Source organism: Pomacea canaliculata, linkage group LG1, assembly GCF_003073045.1.
Source record: "Pomacea canaliculata isolate SZHN2017 linkage group LG1, ASM307304v1, whole genome shotgun sequence".
Taxonomy (NCBI): Eukaryota; Metazoa; Mollusca; class Gastropoda; order Architaenioglossa; family Ampullariidae; genus Pomacea; species Pomacea canaliculata.
In genome coordinates, this window is record NC_037590.1 from 20,639,195 (window position 1) to 20,659,493 (window position 20,299).

Consider the following 20,299-nt stretch of genomic DNA (forward strand, 5'->3'; position numbering starts at 1 on the left):
TGACATGATTGCTGTGCAAAACAAGATCAAATGGCACTTGACAGATTTAGGCCACTGCTCCAACAACACCCTTTCTTCAAATGCAGCAGATGGAGCGTTACCATAACAAACTTAAAAGCTTAAGATAAAATCATATTCTTGAGATTCATAAAATCACCATTTGATGAGGATTTTTTGATAATGTAGAAGATCAGAAAATTTGTTCAAGAGAAAGTTATCGGGTCGCCACCCTCGTGTCATCACAGTTAATGTTACATCTTTGTTCCTTTTTTATGGTAACTACTCTCAGGATGTAGTTGTATTCTTCCAGCCTCTAAATGTGTTCTAAAGACCTCCTGCAACCACACAAGATTCACTGCTTTGAGGGAGTCATTTCCGCTGGAAATGGGACAGAGTCCTGAATTATTAATCAGTCAATTAATGAATGTTTGCATCCTTCTGTGCATACTTTCTCACCTCCTACACACCTCTGGAGAAGACAAAATAATCTATGCTGTAAATAACAATGTTACGAAGCATAATGTAATCATTAACTTTAAAGCTGGAAGTTGAACTTTGTCTTGCATTTATTTAGAGTTACAGAGTAAAAGAATGGAAAGCAGTGATTGATAACCATATTAGTGAACGCTTTTAATTCATCAAAAAAAAAAAAGGATTAACAGAAAAGAATAAGAAAAAAAATAGCTTGTTTAGACCTTGTAGACTTAAAGCTTGCTATACAAATTTACTTATTTTTGGGAAATGGTTTGGATGTGGAAGTTTTGGATAATAATAGTCTTCTTTCCATTATTTGTGTAGAAGGACCTGCTGACTATTGCCCACAATAGGCAAGAGTGGCGGCCCTGTCAGCTGCCATGTCTCTCCAGTGTTCCCCCGCCCCCTCAACAACATAATTTTGCATTTACTATTATTAATAATCTCCTTCCACTAGTTTGATTTTTTTTCTTGAGATAAGATTTTGTGTCACCATGCATGAAGTTAGAAAAATCTTCATTTATCGTGTAAGAAGTCGGATGATGGAAGTTTGGATATTTGATCAGATTAACCAGCTTGCAGTTGCACTTCTCTGATTTGCCTGCAGACTGAGTGTTTTGTAGCTAATGCAGCTTTCTTGTAATGACCAACTCCCTGACATTCCCACATGCATTCGCAGCATAGGCGTACACATGAAAGCATGCTCAATTGAATAAAAGGACTCAGGGGAGCACTTTGTTAGGTATTATTAAAAAAGTGCATGTTTGTATTACAAGTGTTCATAGGCAGCAGCAACAGTGAAATGGGCTGAAGATATTGATAAAATAGTTCAAGCACCTAAGCCTAGTTTTGATGTATGGCCCAACTTAAGTTGAGCAGCCTGTCAGCCTAAGTGGTCAGTCTAAGTGTTGAAGTCACAGCAATCGAGTGAAAGAGGTACTTCATTAAGTAGGTCATTGATTGTTACCTGTCAGCAACTTCAAGCAGAATGTCACCATCTATTGTCTTTTTCCCCTGACAGTTGCCCTAGTGAATAAGCAGTTTTAAGAGGCATTGTATTAAGAATGGTAGCAACAGTATCAGTCATCATAGAAACAACTAGAATGATGAAATCACTTGAAAAAGAGGTCAGATATGTAAACAAAAGACTTGTTGATGGGACTGATTTGTGGCTATGTAGAAAATGTTAACTTCTTTCAAAGATTCATTTCCATGTGGAATTATTTTTTTTAAATAACTACGTTTCATTAATCGCAAATGGTTATGACTATAGGATGCTGACTCCCATCATGTGAAGAAATAATTGGTCCTAAGATACTTAACCATTTTCAGGAGGTCAAAAACTAATTTCTTGTGGCCTTACTGTTAATAAAAGAATAAAAGGACTCAGTTTTGTCTCTATTAACCTCTCAGCAGCTTCAGGCTTAACTTCATGATTGGTGTGAGTTGGACTTTAACTGTCAGCTTTCAGGGAAGAATACTATCAGCTGTTGAAAGCACTTGTGGCCAGATGGCTTCCACTTAGCTGGAGTCTTTTGTGGTGGTGAAGGTGGGCATATGACAATGAGAAATAGCTGCTGAATCATGCCTAGATATTTGAAGGTTACTGAAATGAAACATGCTTATATGTTGGGGGAGGGAGTAAAAATATTGGCAGCAGCCACCATGCAGTAAGTTTGTGTTCATTTTCTCACTCAGCCCCCCCCCCCCCTCTTTTAAATAGATGTTTTGGGTGGATCTGGAAGCTGCTGCTTGACCTCATAAGGAAGGAGGAAAGGTGTTATAATTAACCCAGCTGGAGCGCAGGTACACATATAATTAAGTGCTCCAGCAGAGGCAGTGATGCTAGGTTTCCAGCATGCATCCAAAGGGAGCACTTCTATTTTGGAGCTGGGTCCAGAATCAAAACCCACTGATAGGGTGGCACATCACGCCCATTTAGTCTAACGGGAAAGAACTGATAGCTAACTATCTTTCACAAACGCCTGCAGTTTTCCTCTCTTGAACATGAATGGTGGGGGGAGCTGCTTGCAGTTTTAATTGAAGAAGGAGCCAGTTTAGGATAACATCATTTCCCATGAAGATGCTGTCATTTATTGCTAGCTTCTGATTAGTGGGGTTCCTTATAGCCATATGCCTCATTTACATTGGTCAAAATGATGGCAAGCTTGGTATCATTCAGTAGGAAGTTACATGCAAGTGGTCCTGGCAGTTCACCATTCATAAGGTCTGGAGGGCAGTGTGGGTTACTCTTCTGTAAATGCAAGGTCTAGAGGTCATTGCAGGGTAGCATTCCGGAAACACAAGATCAGGAGGTCAAGACAGGTCCCGTTTGGTAATCACAAGGGGCAGGATTTAGTGGTGTCTAGTCTAGAGCTACAGACTGCACGCAAGGGTCACAGTAATCAGGTCATAAGGGCTTATAATCACTCACCTTCTTCCCTCTACCCTCTCCCATCTCCACTGGTTTTTTTTCCCTTAAGATTTTAAATCTCCAGTCCTAGGAAGAACCGTTGATAAGGCAGCTGGAGGGATGCCAGATGGTTTGTACTTAAAGGTTTGTTGCCTAAGGCAAAGGCAAGGTGGTTGATAGGTGTCTGCCATGTCTTTCATCTTCAGCCTTTTACCTTCTCCCCTAGCTCTTTCTGCCTGTAACCATGGAGTCTAGTAAACTTCTGACTTAGGGAGAGAGCATTGTCAGCTTCTTGTCCTCTCTGCCTAAAGTCACTGTACAACATCTAAATAGTGTCTTTTCATTCAATTTTATAACTTGATCAAGTCAGAGAATGTGAGAGCATGGGGGTCGTACAATAGGTCAGCAGTACTGAGCTGGACTGGGCTGCAGTCTAGGCTGTGTCCCGCGGGACCATGCCTGTTGTGCTGTACCTCGATACCACGGGATCGCTCAGTTGAGAAGGCGTGGACCAGGTGGGCACCGGCAGCCCTGAGTTTGAACCAGACCATGGTCTGAAGAGACATTCACATTGATTGAAAAAAAAAAAAAGCATGATGCAGGTTTCACTTTGTCTATAGTCAACGTTTTATTGACAGTATTACCACCTGCTCTTTTATTTTATATCTGTGAAAAAATAATGTGCATGTGATGTAGCACTCAGCTTGGGTGTGAAGCCCACCCCACCATCCCTCACTTGCTGGCAGAGTGCATAATAGTTGAAACTCATCACACACATAATCGTGCAAAAGAAACAGGTATCTGTCTGGCATAAGTAAGTTATATACCACAGTTAAGATTTCAGAAACTTCTGAAACCAGTCCAATGATGAAAGATGTTCCTGGATCAAAATAAAATTGTTGGCCTAGTTATGTTAGGATTTACAGTTAAACAAAGCTGAAAACGGTGTTGATGCTGTCAGAGGGGAGGGTTGAGGCGGCAGATGGAAAGTAGGGAGATTTAGTACTCACAATCATATACTCAGTGGGTCGGCTTGTGCAAGCAGGCGTCTTCAAAAAGAGAAACCTGTGTTCTAGAAACATTGGCTTTGCATAAATAGTGGTCTTTATAATATTGGTACTAATTACATTTTGCTGTTTTGTTTTTTAAAAAACCTGTCCAGGCTTTCAAATCCTAATTGCCATGAAAATCTTTTATAAACTGAATTGGCAGATTAAACTCTGGAGGTCTAGAAAATACAGTGTGAACCACCTGTTCAGATTTTTTTTAAAAGCAGTTATAAAAGGGCACCTCTGTAGACCCCTTTTTTTATCTCCACCTTATCTTCAGAGTGCCAGACTGTCACTAAAGAGGAAGTGCTTCTGTTAGGTGGCTGTTTAAAAATATTCTCTGTGGTGCACTTTGAAGCTGTGTCTTGGCTTTAGGTTGATGTGGTCAAAGATATATCTTTGCAGCAACCAAGGGAGACTAAGTGGATTGAAGCACTGGCAAAATGATTTCTAACAACAGCGCACATCCTACTCAAGGAAGGGGTTGGGGTGTCTGCTTTTACTGGATAGAGGTTGTGTGTGTATTTGCATGTGGACATGCAGTTGGCAAAGAGAGCGAGACAAAGTGGAGATAAATTGACAGAACATTGTGCCATGTACTTTGCCAAGCATGCTGTAAGTGAATGCAACTACATCATCTAAAAATAGTTGCTTAATGAGATGAAGATGTGCTTGTTTAAGCTATTTTTAAAAAAAAATTGATTTGCAGGGGATTGAGTACCTGATAAACAATGGACTGGTTCAGAACACCCCAGAAGATGTAGCTCGCTTTCTTTTCCAAGGAGAAGGTCTCAACAAGACAGCTATAGGGGACTACCTTGGAGAAAAGTGAGTACAGGTGTTTTCCATATGGTTAGGTGTATGCAGTCAAGCTGCAGTCATGAAATTATCACACACACACACACAAATGCTTAGGAAGAAACAGCTGTCTATTGCCTATTTCTAGAAGCCAACTGGTGATCTTGGCTTTAGAAGTGTAATTAATGATATAAAAATAGCTTCTGTTGATGTTACCTGTGCAGGAATGATTTCAACATGGCAGTGTTGAAGGCATTTGTTAACCTTCATGAGTTCTCGGACATGATTCTCGTGCAAGCACTCAGGTAAAAAAAGTGTGTTTAGAGGTGGGAGGATGTACAGTATTTCTTTAACACTGGTGGATGTGTAGCAGTAGACGCTATAATGTGTTTGGATGAATTTAAACTCAAAGCTATATGGATTTCTGCTTTTTTAAATTTACATGTGATCTTCAAAAGATAAAAATATGGTTAAGTTGATTGGATAGTAAAAGTTTTAAAGAATCTTATTATTGTAGCTGAAAATAACTATCTTAAGTTACATTTAATATTATTCATTTTTACAGCTGTGGTTTAAGGGAGATAAATCATGTTAGTTTATTCCTTGTTGCTTCCTTGAGGAGCATAGGGCCGCAATTAATTATGTTAGCAAAACATATTTGTCCTGTTAAAATTTAGTTACTGGGGGAAAAAGTCACAGCTTATAGTCCAAAATTTATGGTAGTTTACTTGTTACCTCCTTCATTTTGAGGCTAAACAATAAAATCAAAAGGCTACTAGTATTAATAATCTATTAATTGTAGCTTTTAATGTCACAGGCAATTTTTGTGGAGCTTCCGACTTCCTGGAGAGGCACAAAAAATTGATCGAATGATGGAGTGTTTTGCTGCCCGTTACTGTGAGCTTAATCCAGGGGTCTTTACTAAGACAGGTTGGCGGCACACAATTTTGACACTCCTAAGTCATTTGCTGTTACATCTCTTACTAATTTTTACAATATATTGATTTTTTTTTTTTTTTGGTGCTTTGATAGACTGTTCTTGTGTGTACTTCTATGTGCTTTTTTTATTTCGGAAAAAAGTTTCATAATCATCAACCTCTTCGCAGGCTAAAAACATGTCCAAAACATTGTGTCTTTTTTTAAATTTGTCCAGGCTCCATATAAAAGGCTTCACATTTTTATTTATTTATTTTTGTGTGTGTTGTATTTCAGACACTTGCTACATACTCTCCTTCGCTATAATAATGCTGAACACCAGCCTTCATAATCCCAGTGTCAAGGATAAGCCCACCGTGGAGCGTTTTATTCAAATGAATCGTGGCATCAATGATGGTGGCAACTTACCAGAGGAACTTTTGACGGTACATATCAAGATAGTGGTATAGCTACAGTATACATTTTCTTCAAGTTCTTTAAACGAATTGCAAAATGAAATGGATTATGATTGAGTTCATATGGATTAAAATCTACTAAGAAACCAAACAGCAGTAGCAGCAGAGGAAATCTTGTAAAGGTTACCTTAAATGTCTGGACAATTAAGGCATTGAGTGAATTTTTTGTTTAACTTTTAATATATTCCATTCCATATTTTAATACATGCTGGTTTTCTTTCTACAGAGTCTGTATGAAAGTATCAAGAAAGAGCCATTCAAGATTCCTGAAGATGATGGCAATGATTTAATGCACACATTCTTCAATCCAGTCAAGGAAGGATGGCTCACAAAACAAGGTATTTAAGCTTTTGTTCTCACCTGCCTTAGTTAAGGATGGGTACAAGTACAGTCTTTTCTTTTTTTCGAACCCAATTAACGAGAACTGAGAGCATCACGATAAAGAGGAGCAGGGAAGGGTGAGAAAAAGGACTTGCATGGTGGAAAAGGGTGTTAAGAGTAATGTTTACAGAAAAGACGCATTTTCAGTGCCCGTTTAAAGGATTCAGTAGTGGTTAGGTGGCGGATATGGAAAAGGAGAGAGCACAATGATTAAAAACAAGTTACAGGAGATTATGTTGCATAGAGCTGGAATAAAAGATGCTGTCTGATTTCCTTTCTCTTCCTTTGTAGTTTTCTTTCCTCATCTTGTCCATAATGTTATAAGTAGTCATTATGTAAGTATCAGGTTTTTTTTTTCATCCTTTTGCGTGTATTGTTGTGGGTCTGTGACAGTAGACAGTAAAAGAAAAACTAAACTTTTACTTTGCCTTAAGTTTTCTTTCATCAAAACAATAAGAAAGCAGATTCATATGCATTGTTAATGAAACTCTAAAGTATAATTCATATCTAGCATTAAATACTTAGTTTCATTTAATTTTATGGTAATACTGTTGCTTCATTTATTGTGTATTTCACCCTACTCTGGCTAGATTCAGTAAAATCTGCACCTTTAACTCTTTTGTGTTTCATTCACTTATCATACAACAAAGGAGCATCTAGGTTCAGTAAGTTTTGTTTGGTTCTTTATTTGTTCTTTTTATTTGCTCCATGTTTGTTTTTATATTCAGGTGTACATACACAGAGAACTAAAAAGTTTGGATAAACATGTAGTCTTACAAAACATATATTTTGGTCTGTGTTGACATTCTTTTTTCGCCACTAATTTAAATGAATATATGTATTAAATGAATTAAAAATGTGACTAATTTTTGCAGTACTGTTGATTGATGTAGTGCAAATGTCACAATTGCCCATGTCTAACTTTGCAATGTATACATTGTGTGAATAGTTTTCCATTTATCAGATAGATGGGAAGCTCAAATATTTTGGAACATAGTAATTTCTTTAACTCAAACTAAAAGAAATATGCTAACTTGCTTGATATACAACCTTGGGTTTTACCTAGGTCAGTGACGTGTTTAAGCGGCTTATATCATATATTAACCCTACCCATAATCCCCCCTGTTTCCAGGAAAGAGAGAAACCAAGTAAAGCATATTTATTTCAACATGAGATACCAACTGAAAGCAATCATTTGAGTTATCCAGATAACATTACTGCCCAGATGGTTTTAGTACTTATTGGTAACTGCTTGCAGAGGGCTCTGTTTTTTAAAGCCTTCTTTGAAGCTTTCTTGTTTTGATTCTGAAGGTTTTGAAGTTTGGCTCTAGTTATCCACTTATCTGTATATTACATTTGGTAGGATTTGATTCTTAAAAACTCATCAAATCTTCTCTAAGCCTTTTCTGCTGTTATTTATTTTGTGGCAGAAATAATTCAATGGGTATACCAGCCTTTCATGATTACCTAATGTTCTGTTCCCTGCCCACCCAGCCACCCCTTATTTGCGCCTTGTAAGAACTGGAATGGGAAAATAAAATTTTTGACTGTACCATACCTGTACACTACAAGTCTCAACCTTTCTGATTTTCTGATTTTGTTCATTTTAAATATTTTTTATCCTAATTTTGGCACGTGATTAGTTTCTGTTTCGAGTTCTTTGTCAGGGCTTGCATTCATTTACTGTCTGTCACACTACCCAAGCTGGTAAAATTGGCAATGCACAGATAGCACTAATTCATTGAATTAGGTTAGCCTGCCCAAATTGTTTTACCAGCCAGTAATTTATCATAGAGCCACTGTGGTAATAACTTTTCCCATGTAGAGTAAATATTCTGGATATTGTGACTGATTTAGTTTATCAGGAGCAAAAAAAATTTTTCTAGATTTAATAAATAAACTGAACAGATAATATATGGGACTGTTTGGTACATGCTAGTTTTATTGATATCATGATCTATTGAATTCATGAAATGCTATTTTTAAATAAGGGAAAATAAATCTGACAATTGACATGGTATCCTTCAGTTTTATTCCGGTGGTCAATTTGTTCATAATGATATATATATATTTTTTGCTTGAGCTTGCAGTTTCTTGCTTATTTTGTGGATTTTTTTTGTTTTAAATGTTTCTCATTTTAGTTGTGAGTTATTCTGCTTAATCCTTTGACCCAAAAATGCATGCACAAAGGCCTGTTTTTTTGTTGGTTTTTTTGTTTGTTTTTTTTTTGGAAATAGGAATTTTAGCTTTGACAGATGATTCCACTTGCTTAGTGGCTCATGACTGGAAATCTGTTTGTCACATCATCTTACTCTAGCTACTTCATAAAAGCAATGGAGCCCATGGATAAATTGCCAGTACCAATATATATGATTTCAGATTCTGACCAGCATACATGCTGTGGCCACTGCCTCATTCCCCACTTATTAACAGTTCCTGAATCATCTTAGTTGCATCAAACAGGTCATTTTCCCTATTTACTGCTAAAACTTGATTTAGTACTTCATATTCGAGACATGTACTGGCAAGTAGTAGACAACAAATGTACAAAAGTAGCTTTTCTCCCCTGCTTGTAATCAGGCTTAAAATTTAGAGCTATTAGAAATCTCAGCCGTGCACTGGCATGGATCAGAGCATTCTCATAAACAGTTCAGACTTTAGATTATAATAGCCAAATTTCAATTGCAGACTGCTTCTGTAGAATAGTTGACAAGCTGATTGTCCATCAAATATGAGATCTTGATGGTTGCTGGAGTTTCGGATGATATTGATGAGATCTTTATTTCTACCAGCAAGGAAATGTCTTCAGTAGAAATTATTATTTCTTTCAGTTCAATTATTTCCAATTTGATGACAGCAAGATTTTGAGAATTGATATTTTGGATCTACTGCTGTTGACTGCATTACACAATTCATATTTGCTCCTATTCAAGGGAGTGGATTCTAGTTTATGCTTGTTTAAACTATAAAAGCTTCCTGGCACAAGGAGTGGGGTAATATAACAAAGGCACTAAATGTTAGTAGCTTATTTTTAGCTCATTGAGCAATCCATGCAGTAATTTATATTTATTGCTCATTGTTTGCAGGAGGGCGCTATAAAAATTGGAAACGCAGGTGGTTCATCCTCAATGACAACTGCCTGTATTATTTCCAGTACACAACTGTAAGTGTCCAAAATAGAATGCTTTTATATTTAATTTGTTTTTAACCTTTACTTATCTGTGCAGGTGCTAAAACTTAAGAAAACTGGCTGTTTCATGATTTTAGTTGAGTACAGTGATTTTACTATTATGACTGGTGATGCAAGATGGGGCAAATAAAAGTAATCAGGCACTTAACACAGAAGTTTGTCAGTGTCCTTATTGGTATGGACTATTATCAAGTGCATTGCCGACTAGTATATCACTAAATGTGGGCAATTACCTGTGCGTGCACATGTGAATATGTGAAATATTTTGACCAGGAAAGGTGCATAAAACATTTACTATAGTGTTTGGTCTTGCTTATGTGCATGGAGATAAGAATTTTAAAGGCTATATGAAACAACTGTTTCCCTGTTGTTATGGATTGCTCATTTTTCTGTATTTCTGATGACTTTTCTGTTTGACATTTTATTATCATTTTCATTTACATCGATAAGGTATATAGTGTATTATGCTCAGCACACTCCTAAGAATAAGAGTAGTGCTGTTAGTGATATTACACTATACTGTATAGATGTTTGTTTTCTATTTTTTAATTGGAATAATTACTACCATCATTATTACTAATGTACTGGCTTAAGCTAGAACCTCAAGTGAATACAATTTAAAGCTCACTGCTAGCTTCAGGTATAGCAGTACAAATGAGGATCCAGTTGGTTAAAATGTGGAGAGACATATTAATACATTAAGTCCAGCCCTTGATGTTTGATTCAGATACTCAGTTATGCACAAATTGGAGGTACTTTTTAAAATATGAAAAATAAACTAAACATGAGAGGAATCAAAATTATTATTGAAGTTTAAAGTTAAGTGAAAGAAACTTTTCTTACCTTATTCCATTAGTAAAATCGCGCTTATAAATCCGAGGTAAATTAAATCATATTTCCAAGAAGAAAATTTTAATACAGACTTATGCACAGTCGATCATTGCTGTGATGTTTAGTCCGATGTTTAGTGGATTTTAATCATCACACACTTTGTAGAAATGAATAAATATAACTTAAGATGACAATTTAGTGTTTAGAAATAGGCTAAAAAAATGATGAAAATTTTCTAGCTGACTTTGTGTGTGAACTTGCATCACCATGGTTTTTGAAAAGTAAAGTACATCCGGAAAAATTCCAAATTAGTGTCTTCCTGTTCCTATGTTAAGAGATGTAACTCTTTTTGTGATTTACATGGCCAAATGAATGGACTTTGTCCCATTTTTGTTTACATGATTTTGTAGTAAAAATTATTAAATATGATGGACACAGGTGGGCGGTTCAGACTTAATAGTTGCTGAAGGGGTCTTGAGTTAAATATTAGCTTGAATTATCATGTTTTATGTAAATCTTCAGGATAAAGAACCCAAAGGAATCATTCCTCTGGAGAACATTCAGGTACGTGAACTGCTTCCAGAAAGCACCAATCGACAAAACTGCTTTGAGCTCTTTTCTGTCGCTGGTAATGAGGTCATCAAGGCTTGCAAAGTTGATTCTGATGGGAAGGTTGTTGAAGGTGAGAAACTGTGTCTGTCTTATTTTTTTATTTTAAATATTTTACATCTATTTTGAAAGATGTTGCTATTTTTAACAGGACAAAAGAAGAGACTGAAAAGGTATGAAAATCTGAAACAGGTCCACTATTTCATTATTGCACCATGAGTTTCTTGCAATTCTTTGTTTATCAATAGTATTCCAAGTGTTTCTTCATCTTAGTAAGGGAAGGAGTTTTCAGACGGATTGAAATGTTGGAAGGCTCTTAATCCACTCTGTCCCATTATCTTTCCTATACATTTGACGTTTTATTGACCTGTTGCAGGAGAAATTAGTGTATATGTGATAAGATAATCATGATGTTGAGTTTTGATGTGGTGAAACTTCTAATTGTCTCATATTTTTTTTTTTTTTGGCAAATAAAACTTTCGTGGAACTTTGATAATAAACAATGAGAAAATAGCTTTTTTCGTGATCACAAAATGTTTTACATGCAAGAAGACCTCCAGGTATAACTGTGTTATATTTTCAGAGACCAAATGACATATTTTATAAAACTTTTTGTCGAATATTTGGCATGTTTTAAATTTTAATGATTTATACACATTTCTGCATGATGGAAATAACTATTTACTTTGTGAATAATGAATATATGAGTTACTTTTGCTTTTGTAGACTAATTTAACCTTTGAGATTATTTACATTCAATGTTGTCAGGAAGGCACAATGTATATCGCATGTCTGCTGCCAGTCCAGAGGAAAAGGATGAGTGGATACGCTGTGTGAAGTGAGTTTTAAAAAAAAAATTGGGATGTATTTTTTGTGGACATGCTGCAATCACTTTTATTACTAACATTTTGTCCTGGAAAAAAGTATTAAACACCTAAACAAAATAATTACGTACAGTAGTCCTAAATATAGTAACAGTAATAAATCATTTAAGATTAAAATTGACTGTGTAGTTCAGACTAGTTTCTTGTAAATGACAGGCTAGAATCTTATTTTTTTAAAGGCTAGGATTGATTAATTGTTATTATATAGGCAATTTGAGGGAGACTAAGAGTCTGCTGAAAAAGGGAGCTGGGGGTGGTCATTTCCACAGTTTCAGGTCTTTATGCTCAAAACAAGTGTCTTTCTTTCACAGCCAGTTTAGTCATTGTATTGTTAGAAATTATATTGCATTGCATTTAGTCAATACAAGTGTAATTTATAATTCCTTTTAATTTTTTTTTTTTCCTAGGGCCAGCATTAATGACAATCCATTCTATGATATGCTCGCTGCTCGTCGCAAAAATGCAACGGGTAATGCTGCCAGACCGAACTAAACAGAAGCTTGATTTTATGTTTCTGCTATGCCAGAAATAAATCTTTTAGTCTCCTGTAAGACTTTTAAGCCTTCTCTTAATTATGTGTTATCAGTGTAAAAACTGAGTATTTTCATCATGGTACATGAATTTTTCAGAAGAAAAATGTGTGTGTTTGTGTTTGGGGGGGGGTTGAGATGGGGTGTATATAGGTGCATACCTGTGTGTGTGTGTGCAACGCATTTGTTCATGTGTGAAGTGTAAGAGAAAGAATGTTGGGGATGTATGAGAAAAGATTAAATGCCTGAAAAGCAGTTGCAGAAAACAAGCTGCACACGTCCATCCACGTGGCCATTTAATAACATGCTTGTGTGTGAACATTTATATTTGTGAGGCCAGTCCAGAATGAAAGAATTGTTTTTAATTGAATCTTTGAAACAAAAAAAATATGGCGTGCATTAAGCTAACCACTTTGACCAAATGTACAGATTGTTTGGTGTTATGTGTATTTCTTTCTCACTTTTTTAAAAATCTCTGAAGTGAAAATATTTCAGTTTCACATTTTGATAAAATTTTGTTTTGTGGTTGTTAATTTACCCAGATAGGACCATTTGTTAACATTAAAGAATGTTAGTAAAGTTCTGATACAACAAACTAACCTGCTGACTTAGGCAATAAATTTCAAAATTTATAAAACACAACTGTGATGAATGTGTTTTTGTTTTTTTCTGCCAATGTTATGTGATTGAAGGATTTGTTGCTGTATCAAAAGCTTGATTAATGTCACATGATGTGAATACTGTTTCCTTTTTATCACCCTGTGGTGAAGGAAATTATACGGATTTCTCTTTAGACTTTTGCTGCTGTTACACCTCATTCTGTGCAGTCCTGTGATTCATACAGCAGACATTGTTTGGTATTGATGTAAGTGAACATATTTGAAGGCTTTATATGGCTTAGTTGCCGTTGTGCATGTTCTGACTAAATGTACATTAACTTTGCACCTCAATGGGCTTGTAGATATAGGGGTCATTGTGTACATGCACATGTGCAGAAATCTATTTTTTTAAATATGTCTATTTGAACTTGTAACTAAAATTAAGAATTTACAGGAGCAGATAAGCATATGGAGAAGTATGGGTTGGCTGTTAACAATAGAACAGCACAGAAAGTGAAACTAAATATTTTTATTTTCTTTGTGAAATCAAAGACATGTTAGTGAATGAAAGAAGGTATTTAGAGATTCTGCAGTTAGTTTTACTTGAAATAATGATCAAAGCTTACAAAAAGTCCACTTGAATAGGTAGGCATTTGACTCAAAAGAGGGTGAAAAACACAAGTGTATTAGCTTCACCGTTTTAACTGGTGGTCATGAAATAACCTGTGACTGTGTGACATGGCATCATGTTTACTTTGTCCTCACATGCCTTGCTTCTCTTAAATTTTGTCTGAGCACCTCAAGGACATTGGTGCCATTATTTTGTTTGGGTCAGATTTGCGTCTAACATGACATGCTAGTCTCTTTACCAGCTATGATTTCTTAAAAAAACTGACAAATATTCAGCTTTGCTTTTTGAGATAAGTTAAATTGTATTTTAAAATGTTATTGGCCTACAATCTTTGCTTGGCTTGAAGTTATTAAGATTGGCAGGAGGGGGGGGGGGAATTTGTATTTACTGAATTGCGTCTTTCTAAACGAAAATTTTCACATACCTTCCAGGAATTTTCCATCAGAAGTGTTGCTACAAGGTCACATTTCCTAATCTGTTCGGAAGGGGATGATGCATGTAGGGGTCATAAGAACAAAATATGTCATTGAGTTTATTTCTGGTCTGTTGTGGCATGCACAGCTCAAATAAACAAATAAACATGAGAGACTGTAAGATTACAACAGGCTACAAGTTGTGAGAACCACATCTTACAGTAAAGCATCTTGGGATAATTTCTTTCTCTTTGATATCCACCACTTGGTTCTGTGCATATGTATTTAGAGTCAACACAATTCTTTTCTGTCTTTTGATGTGATGAGGAGTGGGAGTTCATGTCCCAAGTATGTGCTGTTTAAGATATTTCTCAGGGTTATATGAAGGGTAAATCTGCAGCATTTGCGATACATAGGTGAGGTTGGGATGAGTGTGTGTGTGTGTGCAAAGAAATCCAGGAACAGTATCCAAAATGTAATGCAAAGGTAGTAGAAGCACAACTGATTGACAAAGTATGTCTTGGTTAAATGAGAGTGCAGTTGGATATAACATAAATGTATTATTGTACATCTGCCAAAAGGCTCAAATGTTGCTGTGAAAATTTGGTTGGGATGCTGAGATGCAAGTGATGGCAAAGGTGGACTTACGAAAGTTGTCTTTGTACTTCTTGTGAATCAGTTTTAAAATTATTTTGTCCTGCATCCTTTAACCCTTAGAGCACGATGAGGGGAGTCGGTTTTGATTACTTGCAAAGTTCAACCTTTCTCATTTCCAAAAAATGCATAGGTTTCTTGGTCTAATGTTTACCTGAGATCAGCAATAATTGAAAAAAAAAAAACAAATTTCGCTCACTGTCTTCAGTTATTATCCAGTCTTTGCAATACTTAAACTTTTATGTCGTGCTCAGAGGGTTAACTGTCTCATGAACATCCCAGTTAAATGTAAATTTGTGTGCATGGCTGTTGTCGTAATGAATGTTGGGCAAAGGTTTGTCAATGAATATTAGTGTGATTAGTATGAACACACTCTGAATATTTTTTCCTATTGTACATTTTGCATTATTTGATGTTATATTTCTGTAATCTTTGTTAAAATTTCATCTCTATTAAAAAAATGTATTGTCACTTATACATAGATTATATTTTGGTTTGTGTTTGTAATCTCATAGTTCTAAGTATTGTGTCATTTGGTGTGATGCGAGGCTTTAAATGTTTTCTGTAAAAGAACTTACAAAGTAAACCAAAAAGAGAGTCAGTGTTGTAGAAAATTGAAAAGTTTGGGTATTTAACTCTAAATTCATAGGAGTCAATATTCTGTACAGAGTTTGCTTAAACAGTCCTAACATGGGTAACTAAGTCATTTGCTTTTGGTGTCCATGTAGACAAGTATTGCTAAGCTTAACCCTTTTGTTTGATTAGCGTAGAATTGACATTTATGATATTTATTTAGGCAAGTATTAGAGAGGGCCCTGAATAATTTTAAGATTAGTTTTTACCATTTGAAGTTGGACATTAAAGATGTGATTTGTTATTATTATTGCACGCTTTTATTTAACTCGCTGTGTGTGTTTATCTGTCCACATGGAATTTTGTAATCGATTTTTATCCACTTTCCATTGTCCTAGAGGTCTGAAATTTTTACCAGTTACTCATTTCCGGTGACAGCACAATATTAAATCATTTTCAGTAGTTCAACAATATTTTTTTTTCTCTTCAAGGTAAAATTTGAATGTAACTGTGCATACTTAATTCCACTTGGCATGCAATAGTACCTTTTCTTTGATGATCGCATTTTTCAAAAGTGAATTGAAAAAAATTAAATAAAAATTAAAAGCTTAAAAAATAGAATGTAAAAAAACTTTTACAAACTTTATTTGAACTGTACTACACAGGGCAAAATAATTACTTTCCTTGAATCTTGGGAATTTTTGTCATATAAAAGAAAAAAGTGTGAGTGGTACTCATAGAAACAGTTGATTATAAAATTTCTTTTAATCTTGCAGTCATTTTTCTCTACTTATCAGATATCAAAGCATCTTTTCAAAAGTTTCTTTTGTGAAAGGCAGTTGGAGTGAGGTTGTAGAAAACTAATTAAAAAAAAAAAAATCAGACCTTTTAATGTAGTGAAAATGTTGGATGAGATTTACCGTTCCTAGTCAATATTTGTAAAGAAAGTGAATAATAGTCATATATGTGACACCATCTGGGTCTGGAGTGCCTACTGGTGTTCTGTAAATATGCTTTGTAGTTAAATCATATGTATATTTACAATACAGATGTCAACTGAGCACCTCAAGTTTGATGATCTTCAGCTTCAAGTTTCTTTCGACCACAGAGAGGTTTACTCTGGATAAACCAGTTCTCTTAATTAAACATAGTCTGAGTGTATTGTATTTACATGGATGAAGGTGTATGTTCCGCAGTTTGGTGGACTTGCAATCATGGACTTGTGAAACGTCAGAACAGACACTATATTGATTCGAGAGGTGCATTTTCAGTAATGTGATGGCAACAGACAACATATTACACTGATTGGCTGTTCTGTGGTTTTACTTCCTAGAAAAATTTCTAAATTTGGTGCATTGGCATTGTTCTGATGTCTGGATTTGTAAGTTGTAGTCATATCAGTCTACGGAGGTAAATGTTTCACTTAGTGAATATTTTCTGTATGTGCCAACTAATCACTTCCTGGTTTATCAAGGAGAAAAAGAGACTCTTCATTAAGTTAATATATTTTTGTTTTGAAAATGAAAAATGTGCCCTGCATGTAAGTAGAGAGGAGAGTGAGCACTGCTCACACTAAATACATTTCTCAGTGAATTTTTCTCCCACTTGTCAATTTGATTTTGAAATGCATTCAGAGTGGTTTATCAAGTGTGTTTGAAACCTTGCATGTGCATGCTTGACAATGTAATGAGGTGTTCACGGCAAATATTCAGCTTCACTCAAGCTTCCAATGTTTTTTCCTCTGATGCACATTAGGTACATGTAAACCAGTTTTATGTAATTGGTTTGCTAGAATCTTTTCTTTTTACACAGAGACCCTCGTTTTGTAAAGAAATAGAACTATGTGATAATTGTATTAGTGGGTGTGTTAATGGGATTGTGCATTAAATCTTTATTTACTTATTAATGGTAGTAAATTAGTAATGATTGTGTAGGCTAATTATATTATGTTCAGACAGGCACTCTTTGAAGTATTAAAAGTCATTTTGATCCATCATTACAAATGTGTACAAAGCAGAAAGTTTTGTTTCTATTGGATACTTAATACCAGATACTTGAGGATGCCTGTTGTATGCCATGTGATTGATATACCTGGAAAAGATGTTACTTGATGATAGTGTTAGGGATGCTTTTTCACTTCGAATTGGCAGATCTGACAAAGGACTACTGCAGGTCATAATACATTTTAATCATGAAGACTGCATCATGTTTGCAAACATGAGATAAGAATGACATGATAGAAGAATAAAACACTTAGGTATTATCCTGTTGAACAATCTTTGTCCATGTAGACTGTAGAGCAAGTCACTTGATCAAGAGGCATGCAGCTGCAACATCCATCAATCATTTGAAACATCACAAGATCATTCATTCGTTTTCCTGTGTATTTATTTACATGATGATGTTGCATAAATTATTTGTAAACAGATTTTTAAATATTTGTTTGAAGTTTTCTTCTTCATGCATCAAGTAATGGAAACAAAATATCCTTTCAGAGATTAGGAAGTCTTTCACAACATTGTCAATCAGAAATACAAACATGCTGAGTTGGATACAGCAGAAGTTTTTGACCCAATTAATCTAGAATTTTTTGGGGAAAAATCGTAGCATAATTAATGGTTCATTACAGTTTTGGGGGTTTCTTCGATATTAAAAGACTGGTTAACTATGAATTTAACACATGGAAGGGAGAAGTATTTGGATAATCAGTTTTCAAGGCAAGCGATGAGAGGTCAACGCAAAAGCTACAGTTGTAGAAAATACATTTTTAAAGTTTCATGAGGTGCCTGCTTCTAAAAATTCAATGCTTATGACCCGTTTTTTAGCAGCACCTATGTCTGGTTCATGAAGATTACCATCTCAATTGTTTATTTCAGCTAAAGCAGGCACCTTTATAAACTTGTGTCTTCTGTACTGACCTAAACTACTGTTGCCCTTGATTCAGATTTTTATCAACCTATCTTGCAGGCATTCAATGTGAAGACATTTTCCATAAATATGTCGCCTTTCTTTTGGTCCTTCATGCATTTCTGATAATTTTGTTCAGTCCTGTCTACATGCCTTTTATTTTATCTTGAGCTTAATTAACGATAAGCAAATAAATAGTGCAAGGAGAATTAGGAAGAATAAGATGGCTGTATTTTATGAAAGGGGTAAAAAGACTTATGCCATTAAGATATGGGAACCAAATATATGGTGGAAGGAAAAGAAGTGGGTTGGATACATCTTGTAAGCCAGTTTTTATTACAAGGAACTTGTTTGACAGACTTAAATCATCACATTTAGTAGTATGCAGTTGAATCGACCTAAATATTCAATGGCTTATGCTCCTTTTGTAATCCAGTTATGAAATGGGAGACGCACCAAGAATAACCTTCATTGCACAGTTGTTTCACACAACAGCAAATCCACCTTCAATACACATCTGGCACACTGATCTTTGAGGGACAAAAACACTATTTTCATGTCTACTAAAACTCAATCAGGTGCAATAAGTTGAATTAACATATTTAGATCACAACAATTTTCAGTCACAGCCAAGTGAGTGAATTAGAAAGAATGTTGCAAAAACATCTAACTTTTTTTTCCTTCATTTTAACTTTTTTCGATTCACACACAAATTGAAGTACATTAAGTATACATACTGGTATTCAATACTGAAATTGTCTCTCCAGTACACTATTTCCAACATTACAAAACAAAAGTCTACGAATAGTATCTTACAATGCACAGACACACCATCACCAATTACAGCCACTTGATATCTACATCTGAACTGAGGAAGTTTCATTTGTGCATAAAGGATGTCATTGTCAAACTTTCAACTAACAAAGCTGCTGCCAAGGTTTGCGAAAGCTATGTGACAAAGAAAGTAACACTTCCAAACTTTGAATTCCATAAACTTTGTAACTAGTCTACATAGGAATAGCTCTTTTACAGATGATAAATAATAGAGATTCTGTGGTCTACTTAAACCTTTGTCTACGTTAACTAGAAGGTACCAAAAATATCCAGTTACTTTAAAACATGGCTAATTGTATGAAAATGGACTCTCTTCGCAAGTTAAAGATAAAAGTTCCCCACTGCTGGCTCTCCTGCATTTTTTTTCTTTTGAAGTGTGAAGGAAGATGTCCAGGTCACTTAGACCTATCTCTACTATACCATTTAATGACCAAAGTGACCCCCAAAAATACAACCAATATACAGGTTTGCTTTCTGGGACAGCTGCATAGAGACTATTCAGGTCACCCAGACCAGTGGAAACTCCTGGTGGTCAACATGTCAAGAAGAGTTATCGTAAAGCAGCAAAAGGAAAAGGGTAGAGCTCCTGCTTCCACATTATTCATTACAATGGGTAAACCAACATGACATCTCTGTAAGTAACCACTACAGAAGAGTCTTTTACTCGGAAGCTGAAAAAACTTTAATAATACCTTCTTGGTGAAAGTGGGACAGTTTTAATGGACCGTCGCATAAAATGTGATTTTTTCAAGGTTAAAAGTTCGGCTAAAAAGAGGAACAAAACAGCTTGTATTTATTACAACTTATAAACACAAGCAAATTACTGCCTTAAAAAAATTATGTTCATACTTTAATTTTTCATCCAGTCTTTACAATCATCATTATCAAAAGCACATGCACAATATACTTCTAAAATTAATCCTTGATGTACAAAGAGTACTAAATAATGTTCCTACTATATCCCTCAGTCTATCTGAATTCTAGTCTTGTTCACAGAAGCCTAAGGGAACTTGTACTTCATTGTGCACGGATACATTAACACAAATGCATTTTTCTGAAGGAGCCCAATAATGCCTAGTTATATATTTGCTGGATCAGCTACAGATTTTACCGATAATTTTTTAAGCCTTAACTAGAT

The 20,299-nt window shown here is 35.4% G+C and overlaps 1 protein-coding gene across 3 annotated transcripts in view; it reads left to right on the forward strand.

Moving 5' to 3' along the window:
- LOC112565787 (cytohesin-1-like) overlaps positions 1–18,836 on the forward strand; it is a 30,391-nt gene extending 11,555 nt beyond the window's left edge. For all 3 annotated transcript variants that reach the window (XM_025241595.1, XM_025241678.1, XM_025241761.1), the window contains 10 exons: positions 4,646–4,764; positions 4,959–5,039; positions 5,552–5,664; positions 5,947–6,095; positions 6,352–6,463; positions 7,157–7,171; positions 9,593–9,669; positions 11,050–11,209; positions 11,905–11,974; positions 12,428–18,836. In XM_025241595.1, the coding sequence (XP_025097380.1) occupies positions 4,646–4,764; positions 4,959–5,039; positions 5,552–5,664; positions 5,947–6,095; positions 6,352–6,463; positions 7,157–7,171; positions 9,593–9,669; positions 11,050–11,209; positions 11,905–11,974; positions 12,428–12,512 (981 nt within the window). In that variant the 3' untranslated portion in view covers positions 12,513–18,836. The remainder of the gene's footprint in view (positions 1–4,645; positions 4,765–4,958; positions 5,040–5,551; positions 5,665–5,946; positions 6,096–6,351; positions 6,464–7,156; positions 7,172–9,592; positions 9,670–11,049; positions 11,210–11,904; positions 11,975–12,427) is intronic.
- The last annotated feature ends 1,463 nt before the right edge of the window (positions 18,837–20,299 follow it).